Source organism: Otolemur garnettii, unplaced genomic scaffold (genome assembly GCF_000181295.1).
Source record: "Otolemur garnettii isolate 467f Iridium unplaced genomic scaffold, OtoGar3 scaffold00105, whole genome shotgun sequence".
Classification (NCBI taxonomy): Eukaryota; Metazoa; Chordata; class Mammalia; order Primates; family Galagidae; genus Otolemur; species Otolemur garnettii.
In genome coordinates, this window is record NW_003852500.1 from 4065491 (window position 1) to 4089399 (window position 23909).

Sequence of the window (23909 nt, forward strand, 5' to 3'; positions counted from 1 at the left end):
TTGTTGTTTTGGCGGGTCCGGGCTGGGGATTCGAACCCGCCACCTTAGGTGTATGTGGCTGGTGCCTTAGCTATAGGCGCCGAGCCGAATGCTGCAATCTTGAAGGTTCCAAGCTCTTAACATCCTACCACATACACCTGGAAGTTGGCATCATCCCTTCAGCCTTGCTTGCAGTTGTGCCCATGGGCATCCCAGGCATCGCCCTCCCCACTGGACCCCAAATTCAGGGGCTCCTGCCTGCATGCAGAGGCCCCTCTGCAGGGAGCCCAGGCCCAGGGCAGTCCCCATAAGATTCTAAGGAGGGCTGCGTCCTGACAAGCCGCTACCCGCCCATGATGGGGGCTCCAGAGGAGAAAGAGGAAGGCTCGATGGGGACCATCTCCTGGCATCCTTGTGAGATAACATACCCAGAGGCCCAGCAGCAACTGTGCTCACTACCAGCTCCATGTCCTGTTACCTTGACTGAGCTTCCTCTTCCAGCCTCAGGCCCCTGATCTGGGCCAAAACCAGAGTTGGTGACAAGGCATACAATTTATTGCCCAGCATGAGAGTCAACACCACAGTTTGATGATGCCCTCTGGGCACCTAGGGCCAAGGTCACCTTACCCAATCAGGACCCCTCTCCTAGACCCCTGAAGTATGAGACCACTATCCAACACCACACCCGATACTGACAGGCCATCGGATTTAAGGTGACTCCCCTAGCCTAAAAAAAGCTCCCTCCCTGGATGCCACAGCCCCCTCTGGCCACCTCTCTGTTCCAACGTAAACTGGCTGAAACACAGAGAAATGTCCTGCACCACCTTCTTGGTTCCTCTTCAATTGGACTCTCTGGAAACATCTGGGTTTTTTGAGACAATAGACAGAATATGTAATTTCTTGAGACTGAGTCTCAGTGCGTCACCCAGGCTGGAGTGCATGCAATAGCATCATCATAGCTCACTGTAACCTGCAATTTCTGGGCTCAAGCGATTCTGCCTCATCCTCCTGAGTAGGTGGGACTATAGAGGGACTACAGGTGACAGCATGCCTGACTAAATTTTCCATCTTTAGAGATGGGATCTTGCCCTTGTTCAGCCTGGTGTCCAAGTCCTGGCCTCAAGTGATCCTCCCGCTTTAGTTTCCCAAAGTGCTAGCATTACAGGCACAAGCCCATGTACCCAACCCTTCTAGAAACTTCTGAACCTTGGCTTTTGCCCAGGACCCCCACTTGCACCCTGTCCCTACCTTTCCAGCTGGGTGCCCTCCCGCATCTCCACCCATTCCACATGATGGAAGAGGACATCTGGGCCAGTCCAGGGGTCTCACACCTCTTCTCCCTCTTCTCTATACCTCATGTCCCATGTGCCGCTCTGGACACATGATGCCATCCCTGCCTTGTCCCTCTCCCTCACCTCCAGAGAGGGGGCTTTCCCTTCCAGGGCCCATCTCACTAGGGGGCCCAGACCCTAGCATCATTCTCACCCTCTTCCTCTCTCACACCCATTTCTGGTTTGGCAGCAAATTCTGTCAGCTCTGCCTTTAAAAAAATGTTTTACTCTTGCCCAGCCTAGAATGCCATGGTATCAGCCTAGCTCACATCAACCTCAAACTCTGCAGGAGGTGCCTCACGCCTGTAATCCTAGCACTCTGAGAGGCTGAATTGCCTGAGCTCACATGTTCAAGACCAGCCTGAGCCAGAGTGAGACCCTGTCTCTAAAAATAGTTGGGTGTTGTGGTGGGCACCTGTAGTCCCAGCTACTCGGGAGACTAAGGCAAAAGAATTGCTTGAGCCCAAGCGCTCTACTGGGGGCAACAAAGTGAGACTCTTTTTATTTTTTATTTTATTTTTATTTTTTCTCGAGACAGAGTCTCACTATGTTGCCCTTGGTAGAGTGCCATAGTGTTACAGCTCACAGCAACCTCAAACTCTTAGGCTTAAGTGATTCTCTTGTCTCAGCTTCTCAAATAGCTGGGACTATAGGCGCCCGCCACAACACCCGGCTATTTTTTTTTTTTCGATACTAATCACTATACTAACAAAGAAATGCCCAGCTATTTTTTGTTGCAGTTATCATTGTTGTTTAGCTGGCCCAGGCTGGGTTTGAACCTGCCACCCTTGGTATATGTGGCTGGTGCCATAACCACTGTGCTATAGCCACTAGAGACTCTTTTTAAAAAAAAGAAAAAGAAAAAATTTCTCCTGCATCAGCCTCCTGAGTATCTAGGACTACAGGCTGCTGCCACAATGCTGAGCTAATTTTTCTATTTTTAGTAGAGACAGGGTCTCACTCTTGCTCAGGCTGGTCTTGAACTCCTGACCTCAAATGATCCTCCCACCTCAGCTTCCCAGAATGCTAAGATTACAAGCATGAGCCACTGTGCCCAACCTTAACATTTTTTTAGAGATGGGAGATAATGCTAATGATAATACTACTACACTCCATTGCCCAGGCGGGAGTGCAGTAGCATTATCATAGTTCACTGCAGTCTTGGACTCCTGGGATCAAGTGATCCTCCTGCCTCAGCCTTCTGAGTAGCTGGGACTATAGGAGTGTGACACCACGCTTAGTTAATTTTTTTTTAACTTTTATTTATTTATTTGCCATTTTTGGCCAGGGCTGGGTTTGAACCTGCCACCTCCAGCATATGGGACCAGCGCCCTACCCCTTTGAGCCACTGGTGCCGCCCTGCTCAGTTAATTTTTAAAATTTTTGTAGAGACAGTTATTTCATTGCCCAAGCTAGTCTCAAACTCACAGCTTCAAACCATCCTCCTATCTCGGCCTCCCAATGTGCTGGGATTACAGGGCCCTTTCTCAACGTTTTAAGCAGAGCCCTCCCCACCCATGCTGAAGGGCCCCTACCGTAGAAGACAGATGGTGGGTCATGAAAGAAGGGGTAGTCAGTGCCAAAAAGCAGGTAGGTACTGTAGCTCCAGGAGCCCAGGTAGAAGAGAAACTTCCAGGCGCTCTCAGGCATCTTGGCAGCATCTCTAGGCTGGAGGCGGTACCGCTTGGCCAGGGGCTACAGGGGAGAAGGCAGGTGGGGCAGCCATTGGCACTGGGGGCCAGGGCCCTCTTCCATGGTGGGTAAACTGGGGCCCTGGGACTCCCCAAGCTGGGCAGCACAGGGAAAAGCCCAGCCACTGTACCCACAGCCGTCTGGAGTGTAACCAGAGTCCACAGGCACCTGCTAAGGGCTAAACTTAGTGCCCAGCTGTCCCCTTGTGGCAGGGGTGGGGAGGAGGGGTGAGAGTGGGGACCCTGGGGTGGATGGAAGAAGGCTGTGGAAGCCCAGGGGAGTAGGAGGGCTGGGGGTCACAGGAGGACCAAGACAGGGAGGAGGAGGAAATTTATGACATGAGAGGAGTTATGGGGGGTGGCCATGTTGTGAAGGCAATATGGAGGGGGATATGCAGACACCTTCAGAAACATGTGGGGATCCCCACAGGGGAGAGGGAAAGGGAGTACAGAACTTGAGAGGAAGAGGTTACCTCAGGGGGAACCACAATACCAGAGTGAGGTACAGGCAGTTGCAGGGTTGAGGCAGGAAGGGTAGCAGCTCCTGGGGGGTGGGGCTGCAGAACTGCTGGGCCAAGCCCCCACCCCTTCCCCCCAAGGCTGAGGGGGCTGGGAGCCAGAGCAGTTGTCATGGAGACAGCCAGAGCCCGCTCGCTCCTGTAACCCCTGGCAACCGGGCTGCTGCCAAGAAGATGAGCTTTGGAAAACCCTACAGCCCCTCCACCCATTTCTTGGGAAGGGCGAGCTTCAACTTGGGATGAGCACCTCACCCAAGCTGGGGACGGCCTGGGGCAGGAGGTTGACTGGGCCCCAGGATTCTAAAAGTGAGGGGCACACGACCTAGCTCTTCCCCCTGTCCTTCCCCCTCCATCCCTGGTAATCTAAGAGCAGCCACATCCCCTGCCCCGCCTTCTGCTTCCTTGCCGAAAATTGGGAAGTAGGGGGAAGAGTCAAAGCAGGATAGGGACAGGGTCCACTTATGGAGGGGTCTCTAAGTGCCTCCCCTTCCCTACAGCAAAGTGGGAGCTGGGGTCTCTCTCCAGCAAGTAGGTGACATGGGGATGGAGGAGGGGAGGAGCAGTCAGACAACAGCCCATCCTCGACTTAACAAGGGCCAGCCTCTTTCTGGCTAGCAAAGAAAGGCCCCTTTGTTGGTTCTGGCCACTCTGTCCCCGCACCCTCTACCACCTCCAGCCAAACTGGGGCAGCGTGACCCCAGCTGGTCTACCGGGGTGTTAAGCCAAGCTAGAGACCCAAACACCTTCCCACCAGCCCCCGCAACAGTGATCACTCCCCAGGAAAAGTAGGGTCAGGTACCAATGTCACCACCTCGGTCATTCTCTGGCGTGGGCGGTGGCCTCACCAGAAATGAGGCAATTCTGCTGTCACACCTTGGAGGCAGCACAGTCCAGCCCTAAGCCCCAGGCCATATCCCCTTCAAAGGAGCGACCACCAGAGTGGCAGGGCGCCCAGGCCTTTGCCATCTCTAGTCAGAGGGTGGCGCTGACCCCAAACAGGCGCGAGGCAGCGACCAGGCAGCTCCTGCCTCTTCCAGATAGCAGCAGGCAAAACGAGACGTTTGGGCTCTGAACGAACCCCTCAGGGATGGAGAAGCAGACCCTGCTCTGATCCAAGCAGGCCTCGAATGGCCAGGAGGAGAATGGTACGGGAGGCCCCAGAGCATAGAGACCTTCCCATTCCTGTCCTGGGCTCCTCCGTCCCCAGCTCAAAAGAGCGCGCAGAAACCTGAGCAACCCACCGCGCAGGGCCTATTGTTCCAAACTGACCGGAAAGGATTCCTCCCGTGTCCTGAACACCCTACCTGTATCCGGACCCCACATTCCTGACTCACCTCAGCCCAGCCACACCCCCGCATTCACCCCCAGCCCCGCCACGTTACACAGACTAAAAGGGGCACACGGCGGCCCAATTTCTCCCGTCCCGGGCCCCCTTCCCGCCCTGGCTTCTCCCAGCCTGGGGTCACCCAGGTTCCGGCCCCCAGCCACACTGACCCGAAAGAGGCGCGCGGTGGCCGCCGAGCGCAGCGCGGTCCAGCCTAGCGCGCCGAGCGCCAGCAGCAGCAGCTCGGGCGGCGCCAGGTGCGCGTGCTCAGCCAGGCCGCGGCGGGCCAGTCCCCAGCCGCAGTCCGCGCAGCCCCGCGCCGCCGCCAGAGCGCTGCCCCAGCCTTGCTGTACCAGCTGCGCGTAGCTCGGCATGGGCTCGGGGCCCGCTGGCCCTGCCGCCGTCCCCACCGCCGCCATGCCTCTAGCTAGTCCAATAACCCCGCTGTCTGTGCCCGCCGCGGTGGCCACCAGAGCCGTTCGGCCAGCGTCACGCGCCGCAGCTGGGCCGGGGACGCGCAGGCGGGGGGTGAGGCGGGGCCAGTGCAAGCTCCGCCTCTGGAGGGGGGTTGCAGCCTGGGTGTCCCAAGGGGACACGAGGCGACCCGGAGGTGGCAGTTCTCCACTGGAGGAAATCGAGGGGTGGAGCTGGACATGGATCCCAAGAGGCCCTGCTTACCCCCATGTTGCTGCCCCAGTGCGCCTGTGCCCACCCTGGGCTCCATCTCGCCACTGTGTCCGCGGTGTGGGGTAGGGTGGGCACCAGGAGACAGTACCCTCAGACGGAACCCCTTCTTTTTCTGGCCTTTCAATTGGCCCCCTCCAAGGCTCTGGCCAGGCCCAGATCTCACCATTCCCTGGGAACCTGGCTCCTCAGTCTCAGATCCCAGCACATCTTGGCACAATCTTGGGACCATCCTATAGCCTCCCTGAATCCTGAAAAAGGACATGGTCCATTTGTGGGTATGGAAACAGTCCTCTACCCCAAGGGGCACTTGGCCATACCTGGCACTTAACAATGGGGCTCCATCCTGGACTAGGGACTTGTGACACTTGCCAGGCCTGCTCCTCTGTTTCTCTGGCAGGCTGCTGGGGACTCAGAGACAGATTGTGAAGGGGAGCTGCTCACGTTGTAGGGGTAGCCCCCTGGAGGAGGGAGAGGGCTATGTCCCAAGTCAGGGCCACCTGCTGCTGCTCTCTGCAGCCCTGGGGACTGGGCAGGCTTTGCAGGGAGACTGAAGGAATGAAGGCTCAGAAAAGCTGGATCAAGACCATAACTTCACTGGGGCTCTCACAAGTGATCTTCCATGATCTACTGAGCAAGCCCTGGGCCCAAAGTCCCCAGTGGCTGTCAATGAGGACACAGGTCACCTTAGCTGGCACTGCTGGCCCCCCACATTCCAGCACCCAGGCCTTCAAGGTGCAGCATGCAGGGATGGGCCCTCCAGGAGCTGGGCTGGCTACCATACAGCCCCCAGCCCAACCTCACCTTCAGGGTGAACAGGTATAGGGGCCAATAGAGGCTTCCCCTTCCTCCTCTCACCCCACATCCAAGCTCTGAAACACATGCAGGAGGCCCCACATTGAGATGTCCTGGAGTCTGGCCATCTCTGCACCTATGCAGCCTGGAGCTGCATTGAGCCCTCTGGCCTCCTCTCTGGTGTCCTGGCTCCCTCCTTACCACACAGAGGCTACAAGGAGCTGTTGACTCTTAAGGTCAGCTCCTCTGCTCTCAGCCCTCCATGGTTTACATCCTATTGAGTGAAAGCACAGAGCCACACCACCTGCGCTCACTGTCTCTTGCCACATGGGACTCCCCACTCTTCTCCCAGTATGCCACGCTCAGTCCTGCTCAGGGCCTCTGCACTGGCAGTTCCTCCTTCATGGGATGTTGCTCTCTCAGGTACCTGCAGGACTCTTCCCTCACTTAACTCCTAGCTTTCTACAGATGTCACTTACCCACTGTGCCTCCCTGACCCCTATCTAAAACCCTCCCCCACCATTAGTCCCCTTGACACTTGTTACCATCTGTCCCACGCACATCCCACTCCTTATTCCTGAATGTGCACTCTGTGTGGGTGGGAATTTGTCCATCTGTGAGTTGGGGTGGGACATAACAGGCCCAGCATGTGGGAGGTGTAAAACCAAAGATGTGTTGCCATAGGTCCAGCCAGGCCCGTTGGCAGTCCCAGACCTTCCCAGCTACCTCCCTCCACACCCCCAGCCAACATTATCTGGTCACCATGGTGCCCATCAGTCATGAAAGGCTCTGTCTGCCCACTCACTGGCCCCAGCTCAGCCTCAAATTTCTTTCTGGCAGGTCCAGCCAGGAGGCCAATAGGTGGGTGCAGGGCAGAAGCGCAAAGTGGCTCTTGAAGTCTTGGGAAGGATTGCTGAGGGTCAGTTCTGAGGTTAGTGTCCCTTCCCCACCCAAAGGGCCACACCCCTTCTCCCATAAGTGGAGCTCATCCCCAGGACCCCAATCCTGACCCCTTGCCCAGGAAAGCCTCTTTTGCCACCTCTCTCTTCTACCCAGGGAGGCAAGGGAGGTGCTGGGGGTGGGCCCACTGCTTGATGTGGAAGTCACTTGTCCTGTCCTTGGCAACCAGGACAGGGTTCAGTTTCAGGTGGCTGTTCCCGAGAAAACTGAGACTAGACATTGGTGGGGTAGGGAATAGTGTCTTATCTCGTCCCTGGAGGTAAGATCAGATGCCAGCCAAAGGACACATAGCCCTGTCTAACTCCCTTATACCTCACAGCCCAGGGCTATCTCAGTGCCTTTGCACAGGTCTTGCTTGCTGTCTAGGAGGCTTGTCCCCTGGAACCCAGACTGGCAGCTCTTTCTTATTATGTGAGGTGGACACTGCTCAATGGTGACCATATCTGAGAGGCTTGGCCAGCCCTTCCTCCACCCTCCATGGCCCTATTGTCCCCTGCCTTTATCACAGCAGAGCTTGCTTGCTGGGGAGCTATCTCTGGAGAGAGCAGGGAGCTTGGTGGTGGAGTGGTAGCCAACCAAGACTGGCTGTCCTAGGGCCCAAGGGCCCTGACCACAGCAGCACTCCATCTTGGTGGCAATTCACAAGACAGGAGTGAGCAGCAGAGTGCAGGGTAAATATTCATTTCACGGAGACCCTGTGAGGTCCCACCCTGCTTTGCTGCCCCATTCCACCCCACCATCTCCAACTCCAGGCCACCTGGGGGTCTTGGTTTGAATAACACAATGGCTGTGTAACCTGCCTCAGTTTCCATGGACCCACCCTTGGAGCCTTGGTTCCCATGTAAACCCCCCAAAAGTAGCCAGAGCACAGCAGGTGGGGATGCCTTGGAGCCAAGATGTTTATTGAAAGAGAGGGATGCTGTGGCCTTCCATGCAAGTAACCAGCCCTGAGAGGGCTGGGGGCAGATGTCAGGCAAGAGGGGCAGCAGGGTGGGCCTTGCTGTCCTGGGGTCAGCCTCAGGCACTGGGAGTGTACTGCAGCACCAGCCGGTCAAAGTCATTCTCCTTCCACAGGACAACATGGAGGGGAGGTCAGGGGTGAGAGAGACAGAGACAGAGAGATTATGAACATGTGAGCCTGGCCTGAGTTCTGACTCCTCCCTGGCCCAGCTTGGGGAAAAAGCAGCTCACCTTGGCCTGGTACTCCTTGATGAAAGGATGGGACCTGTGGGCATCCTTCAGCTGGGACAAGTAACGATTTGTCACCTGCAAGGGAGGCAGGACCAGGTTAACCAAATGCGGGGACTCTACAGTAGCTCTGGACTGCCAGGCAAGAGGTGGGTAGGGCAAGGAGCTCTGTTTTCCCTCCCACATCCCCCCTCACCCTGAGGGTGCCACACCCACCCTGGAATCAGGCTATCGGAAATACAACCTAAATAGTCACACATACCAAAGCCGTGCCCCAGCTTCCCCTTCCCCTAGATGACATGGGCTCACCAGATTTGTTCTCTCAGGCCCCTTTTTGATTCCTATCTCCCATCCCCCACCCATAAGTGGCATAGACCAAGGTCCCAGCCTAGCCAACCCTGGTTCAAACATATTCTAAGCCCACTTCTCTGTTGGATCCTTGGGAGCTGCTGACCCACTGTCTGTGGTTAAAGGACACCTATACCACTGATTTCTGAGAACCCCTTGAGCCAATGGCAACTACCCCTTAGCAGGGCAGGTTTCTGCCCCAACCCCAGGCTAACCCTGATGTCCAGACCCTGAGACCTGATCCTGGCTCCAGGATAGCACCACGGGGGCTGAGAAACCTTCTGTGCCTGGTCTTAGGTTGGACTGGGAGGCAGCCTACCTCAGGAGCCTTGCCCAGGTGCTGGGATAGGACAATGAGGTTGATCAGCGTCTCTGGGTGGCTGCTGTCCTGGAAATGCAGACAGAGGCAGGGTGGGCAGGGTCAGTAACTCCAGGCTCCCTAAGCCTACCCACTCATCCCTATTTTAGGCAGGACAATGACCAGTACTGCCCTGGGGAGAGTGTGTGATCTGTACAAGGTCACCTCCTCAGAGGTGGGATGGGCCTTGGCCTGATGGAACCAGAGTCCGCTCCACCTCCCCTCACCATTTTGCAAGGCAGTGACCTCAGAGGTGACACAGTACCAAGAGACCAGAAGCCCCTAGCCTCCCAATTCCCCATGCCAGCTGCATCCCCTCTGCATCCAGTTTTCTCATCTGTGAACAAGCCTGGGACACGGCTCCCTTGTTTATGGGGACGTGGGAGGTGCACTTTTTTTTTGAAGGAGAATCCCACTCTGTGCCCCGGGCAGAGTGCTGTGGTATCTTATCGCACAGCAACCTCAAACTCCTGGCTCAAGTAATCCCTTTGCCTCAGCCTCCCAAGTAGCTGGAGTATAGGCACCCACCATGATGCCCAGCTATTTTTTTTCTATGTTTAGTAGAGAAAGGGTCTTGCTCTTGCTCAGGCTGGTCTCAAACTCAGCAGGTGATCCACCTGTTTCCACCTCCCAGAGTACTAGCATTAAAGGCGTGAGTCACTGCACCCATCCAGGGAGGGGCATATTTATTACACAAATCTCAACTCCTGCTATGAATGAACCCCAAGGCCATGGGGCGGACCTGCCATCCCATCTTCTCTTGAGGTGCCTTGGAAGAAAGGTGCTAGAAAATTACTACTTCTGGGCTTAGCACCCGTAGCTTAGTGAGTAGGATGCCAGCCATATAGACCACGGCTGGTGGGTTCAAGCTTGGCCCAGGCCTGCTAAACAACAATGACAACTGCAACCAAAAAATAGCCAGGCATTGTGGTAGGTGCCTGTAGTCCCAGCTACTCAGGAGCCTAAGGCAAGAGAATTGTGTAAGCCCAAGAGTTTGAGCTGTGAGCTCTGATGCCACAGCACTCTACCAAGGGCGATAGCTTGAGACTCTTATCTCAAAAAAATAAAATAAATAAATAAAATTACTACTTCCAGGGACAGGCGCAGTGGCTCATGCCTATAATCCTAGCACTCCGGGAGGCCGAGTTGGGTGAATGGGTTGAACTCATAGTTGAAGACCAACCTGAGCCAGAGTGAGACCTCATCCCTAAAAATAGTCGGGCATTGTGGCAGGCTACAGCCCCAGCTATTTAGGAGGCTGAGGCAAGAGAATCGCTTGAGCCCAAAAGTGTAAGGTTGCTGTGAGCTGTGATGCCATGTACTCTACAGAGGGCTACAAGTAAGACTCCATCTTAAAAAAAAAAAAAGAAAATTCCTACTCCTAGGCAGGTGATCTCACCTGGCCCTGCCAACTCACACTGGCTTCTGAGGCACACAGAACCCTAGGACCTGCCTCACCCAGAAGACCCAGCCTGCTTAGAGCAGAGACACACCATCCAAGCTGGACAAACACCCTGGCTTACCTCAGTGCCACCCTTGCCTTGCTGGACACCTTTACTGAGACCCAAATTCTGCATACCTCAGCCTCCTTGACTGATATTAGCTAGCATTCCCAGGAGCAGCATATGAGGCTGCTCCAAAAGGAACAAACAGGAACCTTACTCTAAAAACTCCTCAAGAACAGGGGACAGCCAAAGCTATGAGCCATCAGGGCCATGGAGCAGCAAGCCAGCCCCAGGTGGTGTTTCAGGGGATGAAGACAGATGGGAGTCATCTGTCACGTCATAGGACACACCACTTGTGCACTGTAACAAAAGCCCCCATAGGACGTGGTCATGAACACAGACTATACTTGAATTCTTCAGTGTTAGGTGTGTGTGTATGGGAGGGACTTTGACCACAAGGGGTGACAAGGGACACATAGCCTATGTGAGATACCATACCAGGCTGTCTTTCTCATTAGAAAAACTGTTACTACAAAATGGAAAAAGCTTTCTCATCATAAAAATAACAAACTCGGCTCGGCGCCTGTGGCTCAAGCAGCTAAGGTGCCAGCCACATACACCTAAGGTGGCGGGTTCGAATCCAGCCCGGGCCTGCCAAACAACAATGATGGCTGTAACCAAAAAACAGCTGGGTGTTGTGGCGGGCGCCTGTGGTCCCAGCTACTTGGGAGGCTGAAGCAGGAGACTCGCTTGAGCCCATGAGTTACAGGTTGCTGTGAGCTGTGATGCCAGGGTACTCTACCCAGGGGGACAGCTTGAGGCTCTGTCTCAAAAAACAAACAAACAAAAAAAACCCCTCAACATAAAGAGACCACAGATATTGGTCAGGAGACAACTGTCAAAACTACCCTGAGCAGGCAGTGATCTCTTTGCCTTCTCGACAAAGACAGGCCTGCTCTACTCTGTATAATGACTTGGACTTGTGGCATCTACTCAATGTGAAGTATAAATTCAAGTGAAGGACCCACGTGGAGGTCCCCTGCCAGGCAGCTGAGGTGACAGTGAGGACGGGGCCTATCCACTCAATCCAGGCTGCTTGTATCTTCTTGTTTCCAAGAGAAGTTGGAATGTGGATGTTCATTTGCAATCTCAATTTTTTAGGTCCTGGCAGCTGACTAAGCAGTAGAATTCAGGTGGGGTCACATGGCATACCTGCAGGGACTCCACCACACTAGTTTCTGTCCATCCTGACCCCACCCTCCAACCACCTGGCCTTCCTGCCATCCCCATTCTGGGGATAGATCTGGGGGTGGCTACGCCCTGACCTACCTTGTCAAGTGCCTCCTGCAGCACGCCCTCAGCGGCCTCCCAGCGGCCCTGGGCCATGTGGCAGGCTGCCTGTCCATTAAGCAGCAGCAGTGTAGGCAAGCACTTGTCAGCCATCTCCTGAAAGATGTAGTAGGCATCCTGTAGCTTCTCACCACCCTGTGAGGACAGTCTGTGTCACTGCAGGTCACCCGGTTGCCCAGCCCTTCCCCTGCCTGTCCCCTCACACAGTGGAGGCCCACAGCCTACCCACCTACTTGCTACAGAGACCCCCATGCCCCTCAGCACAGCCTATGCTCTGCTGAGGAGGCCAAATGACATCTAGTTGCCTCCTACCCAAGCTACCCAAGTGTCTGGTTTATAGATGTGGTAACTTCCACAGAAACATACAGAGACCCAATGCACAGATGGTGGGACTGGGCTCTGAGCCTGGACCATCAGGTCACAGGGCCCATGGGAGATGGAGGCAGCTCCGTGACCAATGGCCTTGACCTGACAGCTTGCTAATGACACTGTCTGACATTTGCAGGGGCAGTGTGAGGCCAAGGTGGGCTTTGGAGAAAGGTTAAATTACCAGAAAGATCTGTTGGGTTTGTCCCACTAAACTGGATCAATATTGCAAATCTATTAGCTAAGGCCTCAGCTCCCTGACAGGTAGAGATTTTAACAAACCCGTACAAAAGAACAACTCACAAAGGAAGTTAAGTCCCAGGAACCAGAAAAGAGCCTGCTGCCAGGCAGGGGTGCCCAGACCTGGGGCTGAGGACACCTACAGGGCTGCTAGGGAACAGTCAGCACCAGGGCTGGCTAAGTACCACGAGCCCAGAGAGCAGAGCCTAGCCAGGAGGAAGAGCCAGGCTACCTCTGGGTCTGGACCCCCCTTCTTCCCACTATTGCTTGTTCACTCTGCCTCCAGCCAAGTCACTTGAGTGGAGTCATGGTTGAGAAAGGCCAGAGCCATACTCATAGTGAAGGGGGATGGTTCCTGCCCCATTCCTAGAGCCCTGGTGGAGCAAGGTTACTACAAGAGTGGCCAGAGGCCTGGGTACAGATGGGGGTGACCCAATGACCCCACTGTACTGGGCACCAATGATTTCTGTGCCTGTGAGGCCTTGGGGCTTACCACAGCCAGGTTGACCCAGGCAGTGGCAAGTTGCGTGAGTGTGGCATCCTCGTCCTGGTCTTGCATTCTCTTCAGCTCCTTCCTGGAGGCAGGAGAGAGAGGAGGGAAGGGCACTGAGTAGCCAAGGTATTGCCTGGTACAGTCCACCTTGTTCCTTGCATGGAGCCACAAGCTCCCCTGCACACACATCTTTCACGACTGAATGCCTGGGCTGTGTGTGCTTGCCTGCCTCATGCCGGTCCTGAGAGGGCTGGGTAGGCCCTACCTGCTATGCCCAGGGCATCCAGTACAAGGTAGAGCTCAAGAGAGAATCACGTGGCTCGGTGCCTGTGGCTCAAGCGGCTAAGGCACCAGCCACATACACCTACAGTGGCAGGTTCGAATCCAGCCCGGGCCCACCAAAACAACAACAACGGCTGCAACCAAAAAATAGCCGGGCGTTGTGGTGGGCACCTGTGGTCCCAGCTACTTGGGAGGCTGAGGCAGGAGACTCACTTGAGCCCGGGAGTTGGAGGTTGCTGTGAGCTGTGATGCCACAGCACTCTACCTAGGGGGACAGCTTGAGGCTCTGTCTCAAAAAAAAAAAAAAAAAGAGAGAATCACTTGATTGAGGTACACTATGAACAAATCTCGATCAAGAGTCTTGGAAGCTGCAGTAAGAGACATGAACAGCCACCCACAGCCTTCAATCCAGTGATGTCACTTCCAGGGTCTGTTCTGAGCGATGACCCCAGTCAAGGCATATACCAAGTAGCATGTACTTATGGGGGCAACCTCCTCCATTCTCTTCTCACAGAGGGAAACTGAGGCACTGAGAGCAATGCCTCCTGTCCTTCATGGAACAGAATGAAATAAGAAGAAATTATTGAGCAGAGAGGCTCTGGGGCATGTGAGGTAGAGGACAGAGGCAGACAGGGAACGACTCACCGGGCGAGGTCTAGGCGGTCCAGCTTCAGCAGAATCTGCACTGTCATGGCCATACTGCAGGACAAGGCAAGTGGGTAATCAACAGGTGTTACAGCCACCCCCTCACCAGGGGCCCACTCCATGTGTCCAGAATGTTCCTAATTTCTCTAAGAGAGTTTGGACCAGCAGTGCAAAAGGGGACACCCTTACTCCCACATTTTGCTGCTGAGCTTACTTGGGCCAGGGAGCTCTGGTGGGGTCCCCAGGGTGTAGATTTCCAGGCTCCCAGTCTGTGCACTGCCCACCCCAAGAAGAAACTGCAACTGACTTCACTTGTGGACAGAGAACCCTGTCCTGGGCCCATCCACAGGAGTGTGAGAGTGGGCACTCAGGAACAAGGCCCTGCAGACGAGGGATACACACTTGCTGCCACCTCTGCTGCAGGGCTCTTGGGCCACCCATTATCTCGGTTCCCCTCATCCCCAGGTGTGTAGTCACTCAAGGGGCCACTTCTTCCTATGTTTCCCACCAGAAAAGGAGCTGGTACCCAGACCAGTGCCAAGTCCATTAACTTGCTCACTGTGTGCCATCCCTTATTTCCAAGCCCTGCAGACCCCTTTGTGGATGGAGGTGGCATGTGAAGAAATACACGATGATCATGTGATGACCACCTAACAACACAAAGGAAAGCAGGCACAGCTCACAGGAAAGAGCAGGTGTGTATTCTGTGACCAGCACCTGTGACTAGCGTGGGCCGAGGATCCCACCCAGGTGGAGGCTAGTAACGACTGACCAGGTCACATAGAGCTCCAGCACCCACACATCAAAAGCCCTGAGGGGCCCAAGAAGGCATGAGAGACCAGGCCCAGGAACAGAAAGCAGGGGGAGGAAGGGTACAGAATCATGAGCAGAGACAAAGGCACTTTCTGCTCTACCATTAAGACTTTGCAGCCCTGGGCACTGTGGGAGCTGGAGCGTGGACAGGAGACCTGGGCCTCATTTCAGGGCTGCCTCATTCACTGCTCCCATGACAACGGCTAGTGAGGCAGTATGCAGCCTGGAGGTGGGGGGAGGCCACTCACCACTCTAGGCTATCCCCCTGGTGAAGGGCACGCAAGGCAGCGTCCGGGTTCTGGTCGTGGAGGTAGACCGAGGCGGCCATGAGTAGGAAGGTGGTGTTGGTTACATCTACACTCTTGCTCATCTCCCGGTCCAGCTCAGCCACGATGGTATCCCTGTAAGACCAGGGTCCACACCTGAGACCAGGAGCAGCCAGGTCCCTGTGTGACCTCAAAGGGTCCTATTCCTTGGAAGCACACAGGCCCAGAGAGAGTGAACCAGATCCTAGGGGTGCACAGCAGCACCACTTTCTCCTAAGATACTTCTCACCCTATGCAGAAGGAGAAACTGAAAGGAGAAATGGGGCTGGATGCTCCAGGCCTGGTAGGAAAGATGTGCTGCAGGAGGAGCCGTGCCTGGCTCCATCCAGGAAGCATATGAATGACTCCCAGGGCTGTGAAGTCCCCTGGGTCTGTTTTCAGGAGCTATGTGTCCATGGTACCCAGAACTTGGGAGGGAACTGGCTGACATGGTGGATGCCCCCATGAGTACATGAGAGGAACTGTGACTCTCACATCACCATCCCCAGGAGGCTGATGGTCCTCGCTGAGCCGCTCAACTGTAACTGGCCAACCTTGTAGGCCTCAAGCCCAAGTCTTTGAGTGGGACCTTGGCCTGAGTGCTGAAGGTGGCTACAGAAAAGACATGAGCCCCAAATGACACTCAGCAGGGGTGCCTTGGGTAGCCACACTGCTGGGCAGGCTGCCTTTCGTTCCTGACAAGCCAGAGTGTTGGCTGTGCCTTCTAGGTGAACAATGTGCTGGGGGCCATAGCTGGGCTGGAGTCCAGGCAAGGCTGAGGACCAGCTAGATGTGCCCTTACGCCATAGGAGACCTAAGCCTCAGTTTCCCTAACTGGAAAACAGAGCCCAAACTCCCAATTCCAAGAGCTGCTGAGCAGCTGACAAAAGGCAGGCAAAAGGAGTCACTGTCAAACCAAAGGCAGTTGGCCAGGCGTTGTGGCGGGCGCCTGTGGTCCCAGCTACTTGGGAGGCTGAAGCAGGAGACTTGCTTGAGCCCAGGAGTTGGAGGTTGCTGTGAGCGTGATGCCATGGCACTCTACCCAGGGGGATAGCTTGAGGCTCCGTCACAAAAAAAAAAAAAAAAAACAAACCAAAGGCACTGCTCCTCTGGGTCCACATGAGTCTCCGTGCTCCTATAGGAATCCACATGGGGGCCCGGTGCCTGTGGTTCAAGTGGCTAAGGCGCCAGCAGCCACATACACCTAAGGTGGCAGGTTCAAATCCAGCCCGGGCCACCAAACGATGGCTGCAACCAAAAAAAAAAAGAAGAAGAAAAAATAGCTAGCGCTGTGTCGGGCGCCTATGGCCCCAGCTACTTGGGAGGCAGAGGCAGGAGACTCGCTTGAGCCTAGGAGTTGAAGGTTGCTGTGAGCTGTGATACCACAGCATTCTACCCAGGGGCACAGCTTGAGGCTCTGTCTCAAAAAAAAAAAGAGAAAGAATCCACATGGGCACGAGAGGACAGTTTACCAGATACCTGTGTCTGAGTACTCCCCCCAGGATGAGGCATGTCTGCTACCACAGAGTCTCCACTGAGGACCAGCTGCAGCTCCAGGCCCCGACTTACCAGTGACTTCAAATCTGAGCCGGTTTCCTCCTCTGTGTGGAGGGACCACATATGGGTGTCACACAGGGTGGCATGAGAGGCTCCCAAGGCTGCCTTGGAAAGATTTCCTGAGGCCCCAGGCACATCATGGGAGTACATGGACCCTGCCTGCTGTTAGTGCTAATATTATGGTGTGATTTTTGTTTTAGGGGGTATTTATCTGAAACAGGGACTCACTCTGTCACCTAGATTGGAGTGCAGTGGCATCATCATTGCTACCCCAGCCTCAGTCTCCTGGGCTCAAGCAATCTTCCTAGCTTAGCCTCCCTGGTAGCTGGGACTACAGGTGTGTGCCACCACTCCAAGCTGATTTTTCTATTTTTTGTAGAGACAGGGTCTCACTATGTTACCCAGGCTGATCTCAAAGTCCTGGCCCCAAGTGATTCTCCTGCCTTGGCCTCCCAAAGTACTAGGATTACAGGCGTCAGACACTGTGCTTGGCCTGCAGTATTGTTATTGTGAGGTATAATTACTGATAAAGGCTCTGATCAGCAGAACTCCCTTCACCGCCCAAGGGATGGTACAGAACACACCATGAACTACCCTGCTTCACTGAGCACCTGCCCAGCCCACCTGCTTTACATAGGTTCTTTTTTGTGACACTCACAACTACTGCTCCTGGAGAGCCCAGGTTCCTCACTAGTGAAGTACAGGGTGGGAGAAACAAGGGCCTTGGGAGGCCACCTGTCTGAAATTTCCTGGACTGCTGTCACAAAGTACCACATCCTGGGTGGCTTAAGACAGCAGGAATTGGGGCAGCGCCTGGGGCGGGGGGGGGGCTCAGTGAGTAGGGTACTAGCCCCATATACTGAGGAGGCCAAATTGCAACAAAAAATAGCCAAGTGTTGTGGCGGGCGCCTATAGTCCTACCTACTCGAGAGGCTAAGGCAAGACAATTGCCTAAGCCCCAAAACTGGAGGTTGCTGTGAGCTGTGATGCTACAGCACTCTGAGGGTGACAAAGTGAGACTCTGTCTCTTAAAAAAAAAAAGACAGCAGGGATTTATGCCATTTCAGCTCAGGAAATGAAGGTGCCAACAGGACTGGTTCCTTCTGGTGTTCTTTTTTTTTTTTTTTTGAGACACAGCCTCAAGCTGTCCCCCTGGGTAGAGTACTGTGGCATCATAGCTCACAGCAACCTCCAACTCCCGGGCTTAAGCGAGTCTCCTGCCTCAGCCTCCCAAGTAGCTGGGACCACAGGCGCCCACCACAATGCCCGGCTATTTTGTGGTTGCAGCTGTCATTGTTGTCTTGGCTGGCCCGGGCTGGATTCGAACCTGCCACCTTAGGTGTATGTGGCTGGCGCCTTAGCCACTTGAGCCACAGGCGCCGAGCTGCTTCTGGTGTTTTGAAGGAGACCCCATGTGAGGCCCCTCTCCTGGATTCTGGTGATATATATGCTCCTTGGTTTACAAATGTATCATCCCACATCTGTAGGCCTCCCTTCTCTATGTCTGTCTCCTTTTATCTCTTATAAGGACACCAGTTGTTGGTTTCAGAACCACTCTAAATCTAGGATGACTTCACCTGAAGCACCTTGCCTTAATTTGCTCTGCAAAAACTTTTTTTTTCTTTTTTAAGCCAGTGTCTAATTTTGTTGCCCTTGTTAAGAGTGCTATGGCGGGGTGGCACCTATAGCTCAAACGGCTAACATGCCAGCCACATATACCAGTGCTAGCATGTTTGAATCCAGTCTGGGCCTGTCAAAGAATGACAACTACAACCAAAAAATAGCTGGGCGTTGTGGCAGGTGCCTGTAGTCCCAGCTACTTGGGAGGCTGAGGCAAGAGAATCACTTAAGCCCAGGGATTGGAGGTTGCTGTGAGCTGTGACACCATGGTACTCTACCCAGGGTAACAGCTTGAGGCTGTCTCAAAAAAAAAAAAAGTCTTATGGCATTACAACTTACAGCAACCTCAAATTCTTGGGCATAAGAGATTCTCTTGCCTCATCCTCCCCAGTAGATGGGACCTCAGGCATACACCAAAACGCCCAGCTATTTTTAGAGATGGAGTCTTGCTCTGGCTCAGGCTGGTCTTGAACTCAGGCAATCCACCCATCTCAGCCTCCCACAGTGCCTTTTTTTGTTTTTTTTTGAGACAGAGTCTCATTTTGTCACCAGAGTGCCATGGCATCATACTTCACAGCAACCTCAAACTCTTGGGTGCAAGCAATCCCCTTGCCTCAGCCTCCCAAGTAGCTGGGACTACAGGCGCCTGCCACAACGCCTGGCTACTTCTAGAGACGGTTTCGCTCTAGCTCAGGTTGGTCTTGAACCTGTGACCAATCCACCCACCTTGGCCTTCCAGAGTGCTAGGATTATAGGCATGAACCACTGTGTCCAGCCAAAGACCTTTTTTTCAAACAACATTGACAAGTACCTGGGATAGGACATGGACATATCTTCTGGGGACACCATTCACCCCACTATAGCACCTCTGAACATGAGCAACTCCCTAGAGTTTCAGGCCTCCTTAGGTGAAGAGAGATGGTACTGGGAGTGCTGCCTCCATGGGATGAGAAGGGAGCAGGATCACAGCAAAGTGTCACACCCCCCCCAACTTAAGTCCCATTCTTGTTAAGCAGGAGGGGACCCCTAGGTTTACACAGCCTGACTTCCTCTCCTCACATGGCTACCATCCATGGGTGTTTGACCAATGCTGATCTGCAACTCAGGGACAGGACTGGCGTGAACCCCCCATCCCCCAACCAGAGCTAAAAAGCAGAAAATCCATAGAGCTGGCTGAGAGGGCCTGCCCAAGGGTCTGGGGTAAACCCTGCTGGTCAGAAAACTGGAGAAGCCCCTGTTCCAACCACACCCCAGGCTGTCCTGGGGGAGGAGGGGTGCCTAGTACTTCATAGTAATTGGTATCTGTAGTTGTAGGTTCAGAGAGCACCTCGTGGTCCCCAAGGACATCTACATACATCATCTCTGACCCACCCTTTTGAAACAGGCTGTCTCTGCCCACCTGCTCTGCAGGTGAGGGAAACGGAGGCACAGAGAGGTGACAGGACAAGGAGGTGGTATACCCCATCTGAGGACATCAGGGTGGACACTGTATAGGTTCATGACAAATAGGCCTTGGAGAAGACCCTGCACCCAGGCTGGCCCGCCCTTCCCACCGGCCTCACCTCCGACTCTCACTGGCAAGGTACTCTGCAAACATTCGAACAGCCTGGAGCTCAGGGGCTGAGGAGGGCTTGATCTCATCTAGGACCACGCCGTACTTCCTCTGCAGTTGGGACAAACACATTTCAGATGTGCTGGCCCTCCCCAAAGGATTTCTATGCCCTCAGTCTGACTGTCAGCATCACCTGGCAGAGCCCCTAGACAGGAAGCCCTTGCCTCGGCAGGGACCCCTCAGCCCCCCCAGGGGCCACCACCACTGCAGTGCACTGGGAAGTCAGCATGGTGTGACCTATCACTGGCTGCACTTACCTGTTGGGTCATGCTGCCCAATGCTTGAGTTGGAGACCCTGACAGGCTTTTGTTCATTCCTATCTGTCTATCTCTAGTGCTAACAGGCAGGGATTGGTGTGTCATCTGGGGGCAAGGCAGCAGCAGCAGCTGTGGGAAGTCAGAGCATGTGCTCCTATAAAGCAAAAGTGTCCCCTCCAAAAGCAAAAGTGTCCGCCCCATACACAGGCCCTCTTGCTGATGCCAGAGTGATGCCTGTGGTCACTTCTGGAGTCAGGGGCCCATCCCTTGCTGTGTTCCCTCCTCAACAGCTTCTATTCTTTTGTTCCCATGTTAATCTTCACCTTGAAGACATGCAAGGGAATTCTGGGCTGCACACACCATTGGGGCTGGGCTCAGAGGGGAACCTTTGAGGTCCAAGCACAGGGGTGGGTCTGTTAGGTTCCAGAATGCTCCGCAGAGGAAAAGGTGCACGCAGACCTAGAAAGCTGCCTAATGCTAACAACAATGCACCAACATCGAAGCACCACCAAATGTCCCACAATGACGTTAAAATATTAATCATGAGAGAAACTGCGTACGGGGAGGAGAAGCATAGGGAACTCTGTGTCCTCTCTAGTCAATTACTCTGTAAACCTAAAACTGAACTGAAGAAACAAAAACTATTAATGTTTTTTTTAAAAAATCAAGAAACCCTGACACAGGCCCCCTAGCCTAGTCATCCAAAGCCTCAGTGACACAAATAGATACACTAACTGCTTGCGGTCATTAGACCCTATGGGCCTAGACCCCCTCTAGAGTCACCTTCCTGGACTCTGGCCCCAAGCCCTGTTTGTTACTCTCCTGTCCCAGAGTTTGTACTGCCCCTGGTCACGGGCCAGCACTCACCTGTGCCAGGTATGCTCTGTACAGGAAAATGTCCCTTTCCACATCTCTCTCTGGGCTTGACAGCTGTGGGAACAAAGGTGGGTCAGAATACAGACCAAGGCGTAGCACAGCCCACACAGGTCCCCTGCGACAAGTCCTCAGGGGCTGGAGATAAGCGGCCTACATGGGAGGGTCCCAGCCCTGGTCTTCCACTGCATGTGACTTTGACTAAGTATGAATGGCTACTGCTGGGAGCACCCTGCATGGAAGGCACCTGATCTTGTCCTGGCATTACATTACCCCAGAAAAGAGGCTCAATCAGGCTCAGCACCTGTGGCTCAAGCGGCTAAGGCACCAGCCACATACACCTGAGCTGGCGGGTTCGAATCCAGCCTAGGCCCACCAAACAACAATGACGGCTATAACCAAAAAATAGCCTGGCAACGTGGTGGGCGCCTGTAGTTCCAGCTACTTGGGAGGCGGAGGCAGAATTGCCTGAGCCCAGGAGTTGGAGGTTGCTGTAAGCTGTGATTTCACACCACTCTACCCAGGGCAACAGTTTGAGGCTCTGTCTCATTTAGAAAAAAAAAAAAAAAAAAAAAGGCTCACTCATCCCTCCTGTTTGTCCCAAAGTGCAGTCACTACTCCAGCCATACTGTGAGGAGCCAGGGTGGAGCACACACCTCTGACTGCTGGACACGCAGTCACTCAAGGCTTGCTCCTATTCTGCTTTTGCTTCAAAACACTTCTTTAACCTCCAACACCTGGGCTTAGGTGATTCTCTTGCGTCAGCCTCCCAAGTAGCTGGGACTACAGGCGCCTGCCTCAACGCCCGGCTATTTTTTGTTGCAGTTTGGCCAGGGCCAGGGTCAAACCCGCCACTCTCAGTATATGGGGCCAGTGCCCTACCCAGTGAGCCACAGGCGCCGCCCAAGCTTCAACATACTTTAAGTTCAATTTGCACCAGTGCAGCAACTGTATCTAGCCAAGGCCAAGAGAGACCCAGAGACTACCCAGTACTTGGGCCATGCCCCTGCAGCCCAGACACTACACAGGACTAAGTGGCAGGAGAGAGGTGACCCACCACTACATTTGGTTTAGGGCTGTGAGGAACGTGCCCCAAGCCCCAGCTAGGCAGGGAGGCTGGGGACCCTTCTTTGGGAGAATAGTTTTGGATGTTGCCCTGGGGTGCTAGCTGTATTCCAGTTGGGCACAGTGTAGCTTAGCCCCTGGCTCAGGGCCCTGGCACAGGCCACCTGGGTTGGAAGGGACAAGTGTATGTGGGAAGCAGGCCTGGCCACCTCGGGGTAACTACCCAAACAGCCTCAGAGGCCTGAGAAAGCACACAGATAGCCTGGCAGCTCCCAAGGCACTGGGACAAAGGATCCAGCACCCTACAGCTGAAGGCACACACGAATGCCAGACCCTGAGGCTGAGAACCAGATTCTAAACCACCATGCCCTCTTGCTTCTCCCCAGCCTGGGGCAGAAGCGTGGGTGGTAAACATGTTCTCTTCCCAGCCTTGGGAGACCAGGCTCCAACTCAGGCTGGTGTAGGCTGGGTTTCTGGCCATGGTTTGGAACGTGATGCCTCATGTACAAGTACTCTCACGTGAACACAGAAGGTAGATAATCAGCAAGGAAGACCAGCTTAGGGCCCCATGCCATCCTCAATTAAAAGAGACAGACGGGTGGATGGGAGGAGGGAGGGTGATTGGTGGGGTCACCTCTATGGTTTATCTTACAAGGGTACAAGTGAATCTTTCTAAAAGCAGAGTATGAATGTCTTAACTCAATGACTAAGAGAATGACATGAAGGTTATGTTAACCAGTTTGATGAGAGTATTTCAAAACGTATATGAAAACAGCACACTGTATCCCATAATTGCATTAATGTACATAGTTATGCTATAAGAAATAAAAAAAAAAGAGAGACAGACAACAGCTCTCTCTTTTTTGAGAAAAGGTCTTGCTGTGTTGTCTAGGAGAGAATGTAGTGGTGTCACCATAGCTCATAGCAACCTCAAACTTCTGGGCTCAAGTGATCCTCCTGCCTCAGCCTCCTGAGTAACAGGGACTACAGGCACATGCCATAACACCTGGATAATTTTTATACTTTTTGTAGAGAAGAGTCTTGATACATTGCCCAGGCTGGTCCCAAACCCCTGGCTTTAAGTTATCCTTCTGCCTTGGCCTCCCAAACCACTAGGATTATACGCACCAGCCATCATATCCGGCAAAGGATCTTGAAGATAAGAAAACCGTAGGGGGCTCGGCACCTGTAGCTCAAGAGGCTAAGGCACCAGCCACATACAACAGGGCTGGCGGGTTCGAATCCAGCCCAGGCCTGCCAAACAACAATGACAACCACAACCAAAAAATAGCCAGGCATTGTGGGGGGCACCTGTAGTCCCAGCTACTTGGGAGGCTGAGGCAAGAGAATTGCTTCAGTCCAAGAGTCGGAGGTTGCTATGAGCTGTGATCCCACAGCACTCTACCCAGGGCAACAGCTTGAGGCTCTGTCTCAAAAAAAAAAGAAAAAAGAAAGAAGGATTGGCGCCTGTGGTTCAAGCGGCTAAGGCACCAGCCACATATACCTGAGGTGGCGGGTTCAAATCTAGCCTGGGCCAACCAAACAACAATGATGGCTGCAACCAAAAAATAGCCAGGAATTGTGGCGGGCACCTGTAGTCCCAGCTACTTGGGAGGCAGAGGCAGGGGACTCGCTTGAGCTCAGGAGTTGGAGGTTGCTGTAAGCTGTGATGCCATAGCACTCTACCCAGGGGGATAGCTTGAGGCTCTGTCTCAAAAAAAAAAAAAGAATATAGGTTTAAAAGGCATACTTGGATTTGCAATTCTGCCATTTACTAACTATATGTATGACCTCAGGCAAGTGACTAAAC

At 54.0% G+C, this 23909-nt stretch overlaps 2 protein-coding genes across 2 annotated transcripts in view; both read right to left on the minus strand.

The window, feature by feature from the left end:
* The window catches only part of CERS1 (ceramide synthase 1), a 19612-nt gene extending 14350 nt beyond the window's left edge, over positions 1–5262 (minus strand). Inside the window, exons 1-3 of the mRNA XM_012809393.1 lie at positions 5014–5262; positions 2846–3005; positions 1228–1285 (exon numbers count right to left, since the gene is read on the minus strand). Of these exons, the coding sequence (XP_012664847.1) occupies positions 1228–1285; positions 2846–3005; positions 5014–5262 (467 nt within the window). The remainder of the gene's footprint in view (positions 1–1227; positions 1286–2845; positions 3006–5013) is intronic.
* A 2895-nt stretch (positions 5263–8157) lies between these two features.
* The window catches only part of COPE (coatomer protein complex subunit epsilon), a 20537-nt gene continuing 4785 nt past the window's right edge, over positions 8158–23909 (minus strand). Inside the window, exons 2-10 of the mRNA XM_003796585.3 lie at positions 21029–21091; positions 19855–19955; positions 15059–15211; positions 13998–14051; positions 13071–13152; positions 11951–12106; positions 9138–9206; positions 8474–8548; positions 8158–8347 (exon numbers count right to left, since the gene is read on the minus strand). Of these exons, the coding sequence (XP_003796633.1) occupies positions 8300–8347; positions 8474–8548; positions 9138–9206; positions 11951–12106; positions 13071–13152; positions 13998–14051; positions 15059–15211; positions 19855–19955; positions 21029–21091 (801 nt within the window). The 3' untranslated portion in view covers positions 8158–8299. The remainder of the gene's footprint in view (positions 8348–8473; positions 8549–9137; positions 9207–11950; positions 12107–13070; positions 13153–13997; positions 14052–15058; positions 15212–19854; positions 19956–21028; positions 21092–23909) is intronic.